The 17,825-nt window shown below is 33.9% G+C and overlaps 1 protein-coding gene across 3 annotated transcripts in view; it reads left to right on the forward strand.

The window, feature by feature from the left end:
* The window catches only part of LOC129790643 (afadin), a 72,191-nt gene that overhangs the window by 12,984 nt on the left and 41,382 nt on the right, over window positions 1-17,825 (forward strand). For all 3 annotated transcript variants that reach the window (XM_055828244.1, XM_055828245.1, XM_055828246.1), the window contains exons 2-4: window positions 12,455-12,605; window positions 14,285-14,587; window positions 15,632-16,142. In XM_055828244.1, coding sequence (XP_055684219.1) covers window positions 12,492-12,605; window positions 14,285-14,587; window positions 15,632-16,142 — 928 coding nt within the window. In that variant the 5' untranslated portion in view covers window positions 12,455-12,491. The remainder of the gene's footprint in view (window positions 1-12,454; window positions 12,606-14,284; window positions 14,588-15,631; window positions 16,143-17,825) is intronic.

Consider the following 17,825-nt stretch of genomic DNA (forward strand, 5'->3'; position numbering starts at 1 on the left):
TTTTAATTTAATCATAATTAATTCGAAATTGTGTTGAAAACCACTGTAAATATCAAGAAATGAATAAAATAAATTCTACTTTTATTAGAGTTTAGTTTTTTTTTTAAGTTGGACTTTTCATGTCTCGATAATTTTAATTATTTGTTTTAAATGCACAAAATCATAACAAAATTTAATATTTAATCAAAAAATTAAGTGGATTCAATTTAAGGAAGAGGTTCAGAGCTTCTGCATGAATATTTTCAAAACTTCAGGACTTTATAAAAATGTAACTAAAAATGAAGAATTAAAAAAAAAATTATTAAAGAAATAATAAATCATAAAAAAAACAAATTTCATTCTCAAATTTTTCTTTTTTTGTTAAAATAAAGAAGAAATTGCGTGCTAATTAGCCACCAGGCGCCTCCACATAATTCTTTTATTGCTAATTTAAAAACAAAATAAAAACACATTAAAGTGGATTTTGTGGAAAAAAAATTATGCATCAAAACAAAGAAATTTACAAATAATTATGCTTTCTGATAACCTTCAGTGTACTCTATCGTTTGTGATAACGTACCCGTCGGGGCAAAGTTTATCTCATCCACAATCAAACATTTTATTTCGCAAGAAGAATGTCGATATTGTCAAAATATCCCCATTTTCCTGTCTTATTTCGCATGATTATCATTTCTTTTTTCAAAGCAATTTGTGTGTCTACACGTAATCGACTGATTCCCAATTCTTAAAAAAAAAATGTTTTTTTTCTGCCTCAATTTGATGGAGTTTGATATGAAAAGGCGAATAGTCTCCCTGAAATTTGTATATGTGGGTGGATGTTTGGAAGTTTTGCACATACATACACTCGTGTTTTATGCCATCTTTCTTGCCAAAGAACCCCAAAGAATAATATCGATTAAACAAATAAAACTGTCGAAGAAAATTCTTCGGGGATTTTTTTTTGAGGAAGAAATGGGAAGTTTGTGGGGAGATTTTGTGAAATTGTTGAATCAAACATGCCCTGTTTGAGCAAAAGACGAGACGTGCTGCTGAATCACTTCAATATAGTTTCAAATTAAATTGATTGGTGATTATTAAAATACATTATTCTTGTTGTTGGAGAAGCGGTATGTATAAGTTTGTGATTCATGTTTATTTTTGAGTCATAATTACCCATTTATTCTCGGGAAGAAAAGTAATTTTCTTCCCCATAATGGAGATAGTCTTCAAACGTTAATGGGGAAAAAAGTCTCTCAAGATTTCAAGTGAAAGAGAAATTTTGTGTATATATTTTTCAAGTGGTCTCGTATCTGTTTCTCTTTCTTTTCTTTTGGGTTTATTTATGTATGTTTTGAAGTGAAAATATCCCAAAAATTTCTGACATAGTTTTCAATGTGAGAAAGATAGTATTTTTTAGTGGAAAAGTGAATCCCAAAATGTATTTTTGAAGGGGAACTTCGAACTCGAGGGTAAGTGATCCATTATACGATGGATCGTTGTAAAACAAGGTTTTTTTGGATGTCAAGTTCAGTGTTGTTGTGAGATGCAAAACGCCTCTCTGGGGCAAGTTTTTTTTCTGACGAGAGCAGGTGAATTTAAACATGACGACAAAAATTCATAAATATCGACGCTGCTATGTAGTCTGTACTCAAGGAGATATATGACACCGATCTTTTGGGAGACGAAGAAGACAAGACGTTGGGTAAATTGGTGTGGAAAGGAGAGAGATGCTTCAAAAATTGTGTAAAGTGGTTTTCTTATAGGTTTTTTTGTTGTTGTTATGAATGAACTTCGATTGTGTGGGAATTCAATGTGTGTACGCGCGAGATTTGTGGGTCATGCTTTTCACTTTCCTTCACGCAGACTTGAGTGATTTAAATCAAATTAAGAGCGAAAAGAGTGCTGAAAAAAACCGCATACAGTGTGGAAGTGAAAGATGAAGAATTACATGGAGAGCATAATGACTTTTCAATTAGCATAATTTCCCCACATCTCATTCTTGATTAAATGAGGGTGAAATTGCACATAGTTGATCACTTTCAGCATCAATCGTGGGGTTATTTTGTTGCAAAGGAGAGCTTAAAGAGAAAAATGTACGTACAGCATTGCATTGTAAAGAATTCTCAAAGATGGTTAAGAATTATGGTGGCACTTGACCCTGAGAAGAGAGAACTTGAGAGTGTCAATTGATTCAAATAGTTACGTTCACTTTAATTCAATTTAATAAATTAACCTTATTTAATTTTTATCCTCCCTGTGTGTATGATTTACTCTTGTTCTCAACATAAAAATGAGGAACTCTGCATTTTCCAAATAACGCACTCACTAATGACCATAAGTATCTTTATTGAAGCATATTTGTGAAGCATAAAATACGGGGGTTCTTACACGACGATGGGGGGACCGCTCCGTCTCACTGTGGAGCACGCATTCAATTGAATCAACCCGGTTGGCCAGACAAAACCACCATAAGGCGGTGGCCTATTCCCGCGACTTAGAATGTTCGTGTCAGTGATTGCTAAATGGGCAATGTTATTTAATAAAAAAATAACACAACTTTTATAACAATTTGCAAATTAATAGTCTTAAAGATATAATGAAAACCTCAAAGAATCTCATTGTTAGACAATTAATTTTCCCACGATATATCACAGCACGATAAACAAAATAATTGTGCAGCATTTTAACGAAATTCTTCAAGGGCTAAATGGTATACAAAACCAACTTAAGAATGCTTCCGTATAATTTTTTTTCAGTTTATTCATTTTTTTTCTTCATATCTTATATTGCTGACAAACTATAGTCTTATCAGGAAAGTATGTCACATATATATTTTTTTTATGAATAATGAATCATAAAAAAAACCTGGAATGCAAAGTATGTTGAATATAACCAAGTAATAAATGAGCATTAAATTTATTACTTACAAATAGGAATTTATTATTTTAATTTTCCGGGAAATTTGCATGAATGTATATGAATATGGGAGTTATGCGATAAAGTTTGTGGAATATGCAAAGAAATAAAATAAAATAAAACTATTTTAGGCTTAAAGTTAATTAAGGAAATTTAAGAAAAAAATTTTAAATAAGTTTGTTTTTTTGAATTCTGTGAAAAAGAATCAAAAGATTTGTAAGTTCTAACAATTTAGTAAGGGAACGTGGCCCAATTCGGACCTCCAAAGGTCCACGCAGAATGAGAAAAATAAATGATATAAAATAAAAAGCAATATTCTTAAATTTTGTGCCATTTTAAAGCCCATTTAATGCTCTTTTAACTCCCATAACTTACTACATTTAAAGTTTTATCAGTTTTAAGTAATAGAGAATTGAAAAAGGTCTTAACCAGTCCGAATGGGGCCACGTTCCCTTACATACTATTATTTTTCTTATCCAAGACAGTTTTTTGTTCTCTAATACAATAAGTCTTTGTGCTTTTGTATTCTTAAGAATTTCAGTAATTTTACTTATACTAATTTGAGGATCTATGCTGTTAAAATATTCTTTTAATTTAATTAAGAATTTCTAAATATGTATTAAGAGAAACACGAAATTTACTGATTTGTGTCTTAACTAGAATGTGTTCTATTAAGGATTTTTTAATAAAATAAAAAAAAAAATAATAGAAAGGATCTTACCCTTAAGACGGGAAAATAGAATAAAGAGACGAGACTTTCTATGAAATTAAGGCTGGAAATAACGATTTTAGCAGATATAAGAATTTTTAAAAATATGTAGGTAAAACATGTTATTTATATAGAATTTAGCGAAGTTTCTTAACGAATTCTTGTTCTGGAGATAATAATTCGAGGACTACATTGTAAAACCGGCTAACTTTGTATGAGCTGCGAACCAACTTAGCCGTTTTTTTTCGATGTTGCCTTTGAATTTCATTCCCATTTTGTTATCTTACAAGAGCTTTTGATTTTGACTGATTTAGCATAAAAAACATCTATTGTTTCTTATTTTGCTAATCCTTAACGACGTTAACCCCTTGACGTAAACCCGGTTTCTATCATTTTTATTGGAAATCATTCAAAAATAAAACAATTATTTTTTTTTTTAGAAATTCCTCAGATGTAAATAATTAGACAGAATACCTGAAATATTCATTTATCTTCTAATTCTTAACCTTAAAATTAGGTTAACGTAATACTGAGCGTTGTGTGTTAGTTAACAATTCAAATTTCACAAAACTCCTCTAGGTCAGCCGGGATGAACCTTTCTGTATTTCCATTTCTTCGTTTTTTTTTGCCTTTTCTTTCCATCAAATTTGAATATTGTTATTATGTTTTCAACATGCGACGTTCCTTTTTTAGTCTATATTTGCTACAAAACAATATTGATCATCTTTTATGGTTCTGTGATTTCTGCGTTGTGGTTTATTCTCCTCGCCTCTTATTCTCTTGTGCATGTTTTAAGCATAAATATCTGTTAGGAAGGTATTTTGTATTAAATGGGAACAGATGTAAATTCTTGGTGGAGGTACTTTAATCAGTTAGTCCAGCATGTTGAATTTAAATGTGGGGAGTATTTTAGCATCATCATAATAGGTAATTGTGATGTAATGTAATACCTATTGTTTGAGCTACATTTTTTTTCTAAATTTATTTCAATCCAAAAGCAATGGCGTTCTTCTTTATCTCTCTCACAGGTAAAACGGCCACTAAATACAGTGACTCCTCCTAGAAGTTCAGCAGAAGTTCTTTGTTTGGCAATATTGTTGATTTAAAATGCTTTTTGCGTCGTTTGGGTTTTTTTTTATTTTCTTTCACGTGTACCTTGTCAATGTATTTCGATTAGGGTGATGGTTTCAACAAAATTACAAATTGATGTCTATTGTGAGTGCTTTTTTTGTACACCTCTTTACTTTGATGTTTGACATTCTTCAGGGGATTTGTACATAATTTTGTCCTATACGATGGGATAATCAAAAAGTTTTTAAAGCAAAAAATAAAGAGAAGAGTCCGAATGAAGAGTTTAGGAGTTGGAAAAAAAATAATTTCGTAATACTAGACTCTTGAAGGTGCTATCAATGGCATGGATGAGATAAAGAATGTGCAAACAGTGAGATCTGCGAATGCTGAAAATGCAAAATAAATGAGCGAAATGTAATTACAAACTTTCGAGATTTATTTATGTATTTTATTTCACCACTATATATCTCATTTATAATTCTAATGCATTTTGAAGACAGTCCTCGGATGAATTTATTAATGGTTGTGTGTCTTCATTAGATGATGATCTGTGGGAAAAAAGAGCTCAATTTACTGGAAATGGCAAATTATGTTGTTGTTTTTAATCTTTTTCCCTTTCTAACACTCTTCGTGATTTTTTCTCGTTTGATCTTTGAGTGGGTTACTTACAGAGTTTGCTGGTTGAGGTGTCTTTTTTACAAAAGAATTTGTTTTGGGATTTTCTAAAAGAGTTTTTAAAATTCTTAACCAAGAAAAAGACGTAAGTCGGTTTAAAAGGGTTCAGGAGCCGAACAGACTTCCGACCTTTTTTCTTTAGGCCATGATGTCTAAATCTAACCAATTTTTTTTTGTAAAGAACTAAATTTTACCTAAAATTGTTAATAGGCCGGATTCTCCTATACCTAATTTTCAGCATCCCACTATCTACCTGGGTGACTTTAATAGTCACTCGGACTTATGGGGATATGAAAGAAACGATGAAAATGGTGAAGCCTTAATGAAGTGGATGAACGCCGAGAACCTTCAGCTATTATACTGCGCCAAAGATCGAGGTACCTTCAAATCCGCGAGATGGAGAAAGGAGTATACTCCTGACTTGTGCTTCATCTCTAAATCATCCCTTGACGACAGAGCTACAATGGCTAGTCGAAAAGTATTGAATGATTTTCCGCATAGTCAGCACAGACCAGTGATTATTGACTATGGAACGAAAGTACCTCTAGTTAAATCAATCCCTAAAGCCCGATGGAATTTCGAGAAGGCCAACTGGGAGAAGTACGCTGAGGATCTTGACTACATCATAAATTTTATTCCTCCTGTAGTGGGTTCATACCAACGCTTCGTCTCTGCAATAATTTCAACTGCGAAAAAACACGTTCCTAGGGGATTCCGTAAAGAGTATATCCCCGGTTGGAATACTAAATGCCAGGAACTTTTCGCGCAGTATCAAAGCCACCCACGGCAGGATATTGCTAACGAGCTTCTTGATGAACTAAATAAAAATCGCAGAGCTAAATGGCACGAGACTACTGCAAATATGAATTTCACCCACTCTAGCAGAAAGGCTTGGAATCTGGTTAGACGACTGGGATCGGCCGATATCCCCGGTAATGCCACCACAAAATCAGTCTCCTCTGATAATATAGCTTCCCATGTGGTGCAAACGTCTAAAGCACCCGTGGATAAGAATATATCTCGAGAAGTAAAAAGGGATCTTCGGAGTACTAAACGTATTCTGGAAGACAACCCTACGTACTCCAGGGACTTTTCTCTTGCGGAACTCAGTGCTGCACTGAGAAAAATGAAAAAGAGAAAGGCGGCAGGCCCCGATGAAGTCTATCCAGAATTCATTTTGAATTGTGGCTTGAAATGCAAAAGATGGCTCGTCCAATTTTTCAGTGATGTCCTGGCTTCTGGCTCGGTACCTGAATTGTTTAAGCAGAGCAGAATTATTGCTGTCTTAAAACCAGGGAAAGATGGAACAGCACCAAACCACTTCAGACCTATTGCTCTGCTGTGTACGTGTTACAAACTGCTTGAGCGCCTCATAGCAAACAGGATAGAATCAACTATTGAGTCGGTTCTCCCTCGAGAGCAGGCTGGGTTTAGAGTTGGCAGAGATTGCTGCGAGCAAGTCCTCGCTCTCACAACACAAATAGAAGCAAACTTTCAGAAAGGACTTAAATCGACTGCAGTATTCGTTGACTTGTCAGCGGCGTATGATACTGTATGGAGAGAAGGGCTCCTCTTGAAACTAGCAAAAACAGTCCCATGTAGAAAAATCCTGAATTTAATGACAGTGCTGCTCTCTAATAGACACTTCACGGTTTTCTTGGACGGAAAAATCAGCCGCACTCGCACCCTCAATAATGGACTCCCACAAGGTTCAGTTTTAGCTCCTCTACTTTTCAACCTCTATACTAGTGACATCCCCTGCACCTCAGCAAAAAGGTTCCAATATGCCGACGACATTGCCCTGCTCACTGAAAGTAGGAGTATCGCGCATAATTCAAAAGTACTATCAAGGGACCTGGTCTTACTGGACGAATACTTCGTGAGGTGGAGACTGAAGCCGAATCCTAGTAAAACAGAGGTTAGCAACTTCCATCTGAATAACAGAGAAGCGGGTGCGGTGGCTGCGGTGAAGTTCAAGGGCGAGAAACTGAGATATAATCCTAATCCGAAATATCTTGGGATTACCCTCGATAGGACTTTGAGCTTCAAGAAAAACACAGAAAAGCTCTGTGAAAAGCTTAAAACTAGGAACAATCTTCTCAGTAAACTCGCTGGATCGGGTTGGGGCGCTGACGCTGAGACACTCAGAACAGCTGCTTTGGCCCTGGTCTACTCCACTGCGGAGTACTGTGCACCAGTATGGTGCAACAGTGCCCATAGCAAAAAAGTTGACGTCCAGCTAAACACCACCATGCGAGCAATCTCGGGTACACTGAAGCCAACTAAGACTCCCTGGCTCCCTGTCCTCTCTAATATTCCTCCCCCCCATCTTAGAAGGGCTCAAACCGTGGTCCAGAGATGGGAGAAACTAAAAGACTCCGATACTCTTTTAAGGGACATCGTTAATGATGCTCCTAACTTAAGATTAAAATCACGAAAACCCTTTTGGAGCTCCGCAAAAAAGCTTCATGGTGAGTCTTTTGATATCGGAGATAGGTGGAAGATTGAGTGGCAGAAAGCCCAGGCAGCAAATTCATTTTTAATTCCCGACCCCACCAAACGACCGAAGGGCTTCAGCTTAACTAGAAGAGAATGGACAATTCTTAATAGAATTCGGTGTAACTGCGGCCGCAGCGCATCCACCCTATTCAAATGGGGTATGGCTACGAGCGAGGCATGCGACTGTGGTTGTCCTTCTCAAACTATTCAACACATCCTGGATGAATGCCCTAATCGGAAGTTTGATGAAGGAATTCATATTTTAAATAACCTGACAGGAGACTCTATTTTGTGGCTCCAAAACCTGGACGTGCAATTGTAGAATTGTGATTTCGTGTTTATTTATTAGTGCCGTACTAGTGCCATACGATATATATATATCTCTGCAATCTTTACGGATTTACAAAATATTTTTTTCAAAATTCAAAAATTTTTATTTTTGTTGTGTCGTTACCTTCAATGATATGTGTAATTAATAAGAGCAGACTCGTCGCCGTTGGAAGGTTCGCACAATAAATAGATTTTGACTTCTACTTTAAACTTCTTTTATTCAATTTATTTAAAATTCACGAAAATACAAAATCAGTGAGAAAGAATAATCCAAGTGATGTAGCAAAGGTCGGTGGTCGATATTTATATGATCTGGGGGATGGAAATCTCCCGTTTCCGGAAGATGCGCGCGTCTGGGGGAAGCGCGCCGAATCGAATATCGGCGGGAGATTTGAACGCCGATATTATAATTTTTCTTTAAGATTTTCGAGTATTTTTCTAGGTTGTTTACTTTGGAACACCTTGTCCAGCCCATTTTGTATTTTGCCCCAAGTGAATGAAGGTCTACTTTTCTTTCACATGACTTCAAAATGTTTATTTTTCTTTCACGCTCGTTTTTGTAAATATTGGTGTATTTTTTTTTCACTCTATTAATTAAAAATCTTTTGAAATATATGATGACAGAGAAATTTTTTGTTGAGAAGTTGTGAACACAAAAAAACTCCAATAAAATGCATGATTTAGGTTTGATAAAGAAAATGTTTTGCTGTGAAAAATACTTCAGATTATGACGTTCCTAAAAACTCAGTAAATCCTTGAAATTTAAGACGATAAACAGTCACGAAGAATGATACGTTTTTTTTGTCCTGACAAGTGGGAGGAGCGATGCTGGCTATCAAAGTGTTAAAGAAAATTGTTGATGTGTTTAAGAAAGAAAAAAAAATGAGTAGAACATTCTTGGTGAGTAGAATGCGGGGGTACGGTGTGATGGAAGTTTTGTGTCCAATTCTTGTCTAAATGGCGCAGCAAATAAATTATAAAATTATGTATTATTTGTGTTGACTTTGGAAATAAAGCGGTTGTGAGAATAATAAAATACCAACACGCAAAGAAACTTGAAGAAAAAATAAAGATTTTTCCTTCTTCATTTGCGCTCTTCAAGACGACGCCAGATAATGCGAGACTGAGGCAAAAGAATTTTAGTGGTGACGAATGTTGTTGAATTTATAGCATGTTTTATAATTTCTTTTTAAATGTACAACAGCATTTTGACAAAGAAATTAACAACATTTTTTTTGGGTCTATTCTCTTCACCTTTTGCGACATGAATAACAAAACATAATCATGCTGCGCCTAAGAAGTATGAAGCATTGAGACTCTTTAAATTTTATCATGTACAAATCTTCAGCATATTCACAGGTGAGAGAAATTCCATCAGCAATAGATGAAAAGTAATATTTATGAACTTTTTTTTCACAACTTATTTACTCTTCTCACTCGTTGTGGAATAAATAATGAGACAGTGTGATGGGCAAAAAAAAGAAGTCAAAGAAATTCATCGTGATTCTCATTGGAAATTAATTAAGTTGGAGTTGCATTATGCTGTTATGGAGAAGAAAATCCCGTGTGTGGTTTTCATTTTGCAAGAAAAATAAAAGGAAGGAGAGAGAAAAAGCACACCTTGCGGCAAAATTGCTCTAGAAATTTAAAAATAGAAAGTCTTTTCATTCTAAAAGCATCATGATCGACGACATGGTGGGATGTGAAATGAATGGATGAATGAACGATGATCGCGATCGGTCAAAACGGTGTTTGGTTGGTTTTTTTTTGCAACATCTCCATCGTCACATCTCTCACGATGGCGGTTGTACACACAAGTTGGTATTTGTAGACCAAATAGAGTTGCTGTGTGGACGATTCTTTTTCTCTCTTGTTTTGGTTGTAAATCACTCACAGACGATGGGAAAAGTTTAGGAACGTTTAGATTTTATGTTGAATATCTACATACGTATGTATATATAATACTTGTGCTTGTATCGTTGAAGAAAATGATTTAAATCTAACCTATTGCTGTATTTTAGTTTCATCAAGGGCGTAGCTAGAAAGAGTGTTTAAGTGTCTATCAAATTATGTCTTTAAAAGCAAGCAGGATTGGGCGGTTTGTTTACATTTTACATGCTTTTTACATGTAAACAATTCCTTTCTTTACATGCTTTTTTCTTTAAATACTTTTCTTTACATTTTAATTTTACAAATAATGTAAAGAAAAATAATGGTAGCAAAATATTTCTTTGATTGAAAAAAAAAATGTAATTATTTTGTAAAATTATGTAAAAAGTTATTTTATTTATTAAGACACAAAAAAATCTTGATCAGAGACAAAATTGTGAAGTAAATTATGCATTTTATGATTTTATTAACAGTATTCAAAAGTAAAGATTCGTAAATTCTCATACTTTTATGGAAAAGTTCATTTCTAGTTTTGTAAAAATTGTTTTCAGCTCTATTGTTAAGGAGAAAATTTGTTGAAATTGAACTCATTCCCTTTCTTCAACCCATTTTTTCCTATATAAAAATTCTTAATATATTAAGAAATTTAAAACCTTTTAATAAAATTGACAAACTCTTTACAATCAATTTTTCCGTTAATGCAAAACAACTTTTTGATTTAAAGTCTTTTAGTTAATTACTTAAATTAATTTTAACAATGAAAAATCAAACTTTAGGTTTTTTCCGCTCATTTCTCTCTTAAATATTGTTCTTACAAATTCTTTACATCTTTTTTACATTTTTTGTATACTTTACATATACTTTACTTATTTACTTAAAACAAATAATTTTACATGAAATTGCCCAACTCTGAAAGCAAGAAAAGAGCTTCAATTTTTCAAAAACCTTCTAGGAAAGTTTCTAAATAAATTTTTGAAAAGTTTTTTGTCCTGAAAAATTGGAAAACATTTTTTTTTCTGTGAAAACTTTTCTAATTGGATTTTTTATCTTGGAAGCTCCCCTTTCCAAATCCACCAGGATAATCAAAATCGGCAGAAAATTCAATTTTCTCTTCAATCGACTGTTTAACGCCTCGTCCGAATTTGATCAGATTGGCAGATTTGGAAAGAAGAATGTAACTTTCAAGGAAAAAAATGCAATAGGAAGAATTTTTCACAGAAAAGAAAATATTGCAAGTTTTCCAGACAAAATATTTTTCCTGAAGGCCTTTGCTTTATTTCTTTCAAGGGACAAAATTCTAATTTTTAATATGATTTAGGACCAAAGAAATGAATAAAATCTCTACAAATTTTTCCACACAAGAGGGCTAAGTAACCCCCAGAGCCATCTAGTGTCTAAAACGGTTTAAAATATAGTTTGAAAGAAAAAATTATCCGATTTAGGAGAATTCGCATTTAAGACCAATTAGTAAGCACCATTCTGTTGGGTAGTGTAAATTTGCAAGAAAAAGAGGAAAATTGTTACCCTGACGCCGTTATAATGGTGACCGGAAAGGTGTGTTCGTATTTTAATATCCACGTCTCTATCTTCTCGTTTTACTACGATGTTTGTGTATATGGAGAAATTTCACTTCAATTGCCTGTAAAATGCTTCTCGCGGGTATTTCACGAGGGTCTGTGTCTCTCTGTGTGTTGAGATTGAGGGAAACAGGTGGATATAGTTGCTGTGGCAGCTAAATAATTGTGCATTTATTGTGATTTGCTTGTGAGACATATATTTCGTGAGATCTCTGAGTGGTTGGAATTTTCTCGTTTTGCACAGATTGTTGGTGTATATAAAATTTAAAAATAAATCTCGGTACTTGTGTGGCATTGACCTTCTCGTGGTAATTGCAAAATGTTGTGGTATGTTGGATGATGAGTAATAGAAAAATATGAGGAAAATATTTTTTTTGTGGTTTTTTCTGTGAGCTTACCTTCATTTACCGTGGATTGTTCTTTGTCTCACGAGACATTTCTTATAGCGTAACCAGCCGACATTTCACGCTGACGGTGAAATTCAAGAAGAATTTGTGAATATTTTTTCTCTTTTATAATCATGAAAGATACCTACCTAGTACAAAAAAAACGGGAGAACTGCGGCAAAACAATGAGGTGCGGTATTTGAATAAAAATATAGTATGTAAAGCAATGTGAGAGAATAAAATGAAGAAATTGCATTGGAGGAGATGCAAATTGTACAATCTTCAAGACAAATCGTTTTATAGACTCTTAACTCTTTTTTTCTCTTGTACTATACATGAATGATTTATTCCATAGTCTGTGATTTTCCCTCATTTATGTTATTATGTGTTAATTAATTTGTCGCATTTCTGTGCATTTACAGATAATAATTGTCGCAGCCGTTGAAGAGGAATCCTTCAATGAAAATGACTGCTAATGAGAAACGTCTGTTGGACCGTGAAGCCCTGCGTTCCGTCATCCAGCAATGGAACGCAAATCGCTTGGATCTGTTTGAATTATCGGAGCCAGATGAGGTATGGAGTAATAAAGATTTTTCTTTAAGATTCTACATTTGGGAATAATCGCAAAATTATGAAGAATATTGACGAATATTTTGAATTTTAACGAACATAAAATATGCACTGTAATTCAAAATTTTAGTAACCTGCTACTAAAGTCTATATATAATCAGGGGGATGCCCAACCCCGAGAAATCAGTACTTTTCGTGGGGCAGCGGTTTCTTCCGATCAAAAGAAGGGATCAGTTTGCACAATTCCACTTGCAATCGAAAGTACATTTAATTAGCTCTCGATTGATCCCTATCTCATCATCGAAATAACATTATTAATATAAAAAAAGTTAAAGTGTTTCTCGGGAATCGGTCGAGATTGAGCGAGATTCGAGAATTCCTCATACATTTTGGTCAACATAAAGTGACTTTTCTTCACAGAAAATGAGGTTATAGGGGGACATGGGGCAATTTGTTAGTTTTTTGGGAGGATCATTTTCCTGATTTCCCTAAAAATATTTGAGTTTTCTCATGACGACTATCTTATAGGAAATTTTCCGGGCTACAACTTTGTCTCAGACGATTATTTTCTATCTCAGCGGGAAAATGCATTGTCAGGCCATTTTCCAAACCCTTGCACATTTGCCTGTTTCAAAAATCATGGGGCAAAATGTTAGTTTGCGTTTTTTGGCCTTAAATTTCAATTTTATGAATTTATTTCATCTAGACACTATAAAAGCAATTGATAATAAGATATTTGTGTAACAATTAGAAATTTTTTTTATAAAAAAAAACACAAAAAAAAATGAAAAATTTATAAAATTGCACTTTTTATTTTTTAAATAATTTTATATTAGTAATAGCGAGTAATATAAGATGCTAAATTATAAGTATTAAGTGTGCCGACTGGAAAAAAATAAAATAAATAAACAAAAAAAAAGTTAACAGCCTTAAAAACGGTTTCTAACATTTTGCCCCAAGTGGTACTTTTTAGTGTCAGTGTTATACGGGAAAACCCGGAAAATTTTTTCGGAAAATTTAGACTAGATTCGTGTTCAGCAATAGTTACTCTATCTAAAAATGCATTTGGATCAAAAAAATTACAGAGAAATACGCCAAAATACGATATTGAAATGAAAGGTCAAAGTAACTTTTAAATTCGAAAAATTTGTTTTTTAAATAAGTCCCAAAATATTAGATCAATTATTATAAAACTTTATAGGCTTAGTTAGAGTTATAAAAGGTACCTTTTGACTAAATTAGAACAATTACGAAATAATATTTACTGAGATATTGGAGATGTGTGGTCTTGATTTTCTAACATTTTGCCCCATTTCCCCCTACCATCCTCTTGTATATAATGGAACATTTACTAAAAATTTTAGTTATGTTGCTCTTTTACTAAAGTTTAATAGGCAATTTAGTCAAATACTTTACTAAAGTTTCCAGTAAACTTATAATTAGTAAAATTCTTTAGTTATGTCAATTAGAATTTTAGGCCATTTTTAGTAATGATAACTAAAATTTGAATTACAGTGTAGTGAATTGAGAATATTACGCAATATAGTTGCAAAAATCGAGAAAACCGCGAAGAATTTAATTTTAAACGCATATTAAGAATACAACAAATATTTCTTTTAGCGAATATTAAAAATACTTTTCAAAATGTAAAAAAGTTTGTAATTTAACGCTTTTTCCTGCAGAATCTCCAGTTTCACGGTGTTATGAGATTCTACTTCCAAGATGCGGGTCAGAAAGTCGCCACAAAGTGCATTCGGGTGGCATCTGATGCAACAGTTCAGGATGTCATTGAGACGCTAATTGAGAAATTCCGTCCGGACATGCGGATGCTATCACTGCCCAACTATGCCCTATATGAGGTGCATTCAAATCACGAGGAGAGGAAACTCAATGGTGATGAGAAGCCCCTTCTTGTTCAACTTAACTGGCACATTGACGACAGAGAAGGGAGGTTTCTGCTCAGGAATACGGAACAGAAGTCAAATGTAAGGAGCAAAATTTTCTATTAATGATTGCAATGGAAGAAATTCTATTTTGGGATGTTTTCCTGGCATGAGAATGAGGGAAATTGCAATTTCACGCTTGAGAAAAATCTTATTTGTAAATTGCACGTGAAATTTACTTGAATGCATAAAGGCAAGAATAGACTGGAATGTTTCATTGTTATTGTTGGGTTAAATGTAAAATTTAATTTTTATTTAAATTTTTCTTTTGAGTCTTCCTTTGCTGAATTTTATTTCAATTGATTTGCTCTAAAATTGTTTCTTTTGTTTTTTGAAAAGTAACAAATAAAATGACAGTTGACACAACTTTTTTGGCAGTTGTAATGAAATCTCAGCTGTTCAATAAAATATGTTTGAAGATCTAACAATTCAGGGATATTTTATTGAGTTATAAATAATTTATTCCGTTCAACAAATAAATAATATTTTTATACTATTAATTTCTCTACAAACATAACGATAAATTGACAGTTGAAATTTCTTCCGTTGACATATGTTCTAAAATGTCAAACAATATGCATTTTTATGTCAAAAGTATTCTATTGAGCATCACTTCTAATCACTTTTTTTGTAAAATAAATAAATTAAATAAATAAACTTGACACATTTTTTTTGACATTTGGGATAAAATGTCAAATGCCACGTAAAATATGTTTGAACATCTAACAATTCAGGGATATTTTATCGAGCTACAAATAATTTATTCTGTTTAACAAATAAATAATATTTTTATAATAATGTCTTAACAGACTTAACGATAAGTTGACATTTGAATTTTTTTATTTGACAGATGTTCCAAAATGTCAAGCAAAATTAGTTTTTATATCAAAAGTATTTTTTGGCTTAACTTTAATAATTCTTTTTATAAAACAAGTAAATTTCTAAATGGATTAACATACAAATCAAACTTGACACATCTTTTTTGACAGATCATCCAAACTGTCAAACTAAATGTCAATTTAATTTTAGATCAAATTTCAAATACTCAACGGTTTTTAACAAACTTTTCCTCTGGTTTTTTTTTAGCCACTTGAAAGCGGCGATACAAACTTCAAGAGGAAATTGTCAAAGCGTGAAAAGAAGGAGCAAAAGAAGAAGGAAAAATTGCAAAAAATGCAAAGTACAAACACGGCTAATGTTGAGAATCACGTTGCGGAGAAATTGTACACGGAATTGCCAGAGACATCATTCACGAGGTCTATATCGAATCCTGAGGCCGTTATGCGAAGGCGTCGGCAACAGAAGTTGGAGAAGAAACTGCAGCAATTTCGCTCGAGAGACGGTGGACCAGATACTGGGGGGACCCTCAAGATCTATGGGGAGAGCCTTTGCCGTGATGTGCCTTACAAGACACTCCTGCTGTCTATTCGTGATTGCGCGCAGGCCGTTGTGCGGGAGATGTTGGCAAAGTATGGGCTCGATAAGACGGATCCCCTTCACTACTGCCTGGTGCAGGTTAATAGTGATGGAACTGAGTACATTTTGGATGATGATGAGTGCCCCCTTTCAATTCTCATGAATCACCCAACATCCCGAGGTAAGGAAAAGAATTTTTAATTTTTTTTTTAATTCAAGTAGAGCTTTTTGTGTATGTATTTGTGAAATTCAATTAGTTGGTGTTCCACTTCGTGGCCAACACCAAGTATTGTAATCATCGGAAAAACCGACCACCTCAGATCGGGCTCAAACTTGGTATGAGCACGTTTTAGACTTCCCACATTCTGAAAATAGTGGTGGAAAATTTTTGATCCGGCCGGCCGGCCTGCCGGCCGGCCTCTGCGCCAAACTTTACCTTATAACTCGAGAACGATGACAGTTGGAGACTTCCGGTTTGAAGTTTTCTATAGAAATGTGGGTGTAAAATTTCATTTTTTAGCATTTTCAAAATCCAAGATGGCCGCCGTCCGCCATTTTGAAATACCGTCGACCAGTTCCCTTAAAGCTAAAGGTCTGAAATTTTAGTATGTTGTAGAGCTCAGTGAGACGTTTTCATCAACAATTCATACTTGAAAATCGGTCAAGCGGTTTAGCAAATATGGCGGCCTAAAGCAAAAAGTGTTTTTTTTTATATATCTCGAGAACGGCTTGACCGATTTGGACCATCTTGGTATCAAATGAAAGGTATTGAGAAGCCCTACAACTGTTTAGAACATTTCCAGTTTCAAAAACATCCGCAAGAGGCGCTAAAATCAAAAACAAAAATTGCCTAACTTTAAGGGGCTATATCTCCGAATCCCCATTAGGCAAATCTTTTAAATTTTGATATGTTGTAGCCTGACTTAATATCTTTCACCAGTCCAAAAATGAAGAAAATCTATGTCGCCGTTTAGAAGATATTGTCATTTGAAAAATTCTTGAATTTGAAAAGTTCTAAGAGCAATATCTCCTGTACTGCTTGACCGATTTTGTTCATCTTAGTATCAAATTAAAGGTTTTGCAAAGCTCTACAACTTTCTAAAACATCAGAAACCTCTAAAACCATTTCTTCAGGACAAAAATGCGAAAAACTGTTTTGGTAAATAAAAATCCGCCATTTTGTGTTCTGAAGGTGACCTTGAAAAGTATCATAAATTATCTTAAATTATAGCTTATTTCAAGGCTTTTCCAAAACTAGTCAAAAAATTTCTGTAGGTCTTATAGAACCAGAGATATGACCATTTTTATCCATCAAATTGCCGAATTTTACAAAAAAAATTAACTTTGCCTACTAATACTATTCACAAATTAAATTACAACGCATTAACAAACTTCTACACGTTGTGGGACACCAACTCTTATAACTGGACGCGTTATGATTGACTTTGTGATTGTTTTCGCATTTTTGAATGATTTTTCTTTAAATAATTTTTAAATGAGAATTGCAAGGAAGAAATATTCTGACCATGAACTGTTTTCCTTTGAGAGCTTTTGTGTTTCTTCGAAAGTTTCTCAGCATTGAAAGCTTTCAGGTTGAAGTCCTTATTTGAGAAGAGCTTTCAACTTTCTCAGACGATACCTTCCGAGTTGATTTCTTCGGAAAAGCTCAAATAGTTTTCCACCATATGCTCAATTTAGAGAAAGAGAGAGAGAGAGAGTAGAATGTCTCGTGGGTTTTTTGCTCAAAAAAAAGCACAATCTCGTGGTGCGCTGTATGAATGTCAGGTAGAATATTATTCATCTGACACACATTTTCCACGCTCTCTCTCCGTCTCTCGGGGAAAATGAGAGGAAAATTTTAAAT

This window comes from Lutzomyia longipalpis, chromosome 2, assembly GCF_024334085.1.
Source record: "Lutzomyia longipalpis isolate SR_M1_2022 chromosome 2, ASM2433408v1".
Classification (NCBI taxonomy): Eukaryota; Metazoa; Arthropoda; class Insecta; order Diptera; family Psychodidae; genus Lutzomyia; species Lutzomyia longipalpis.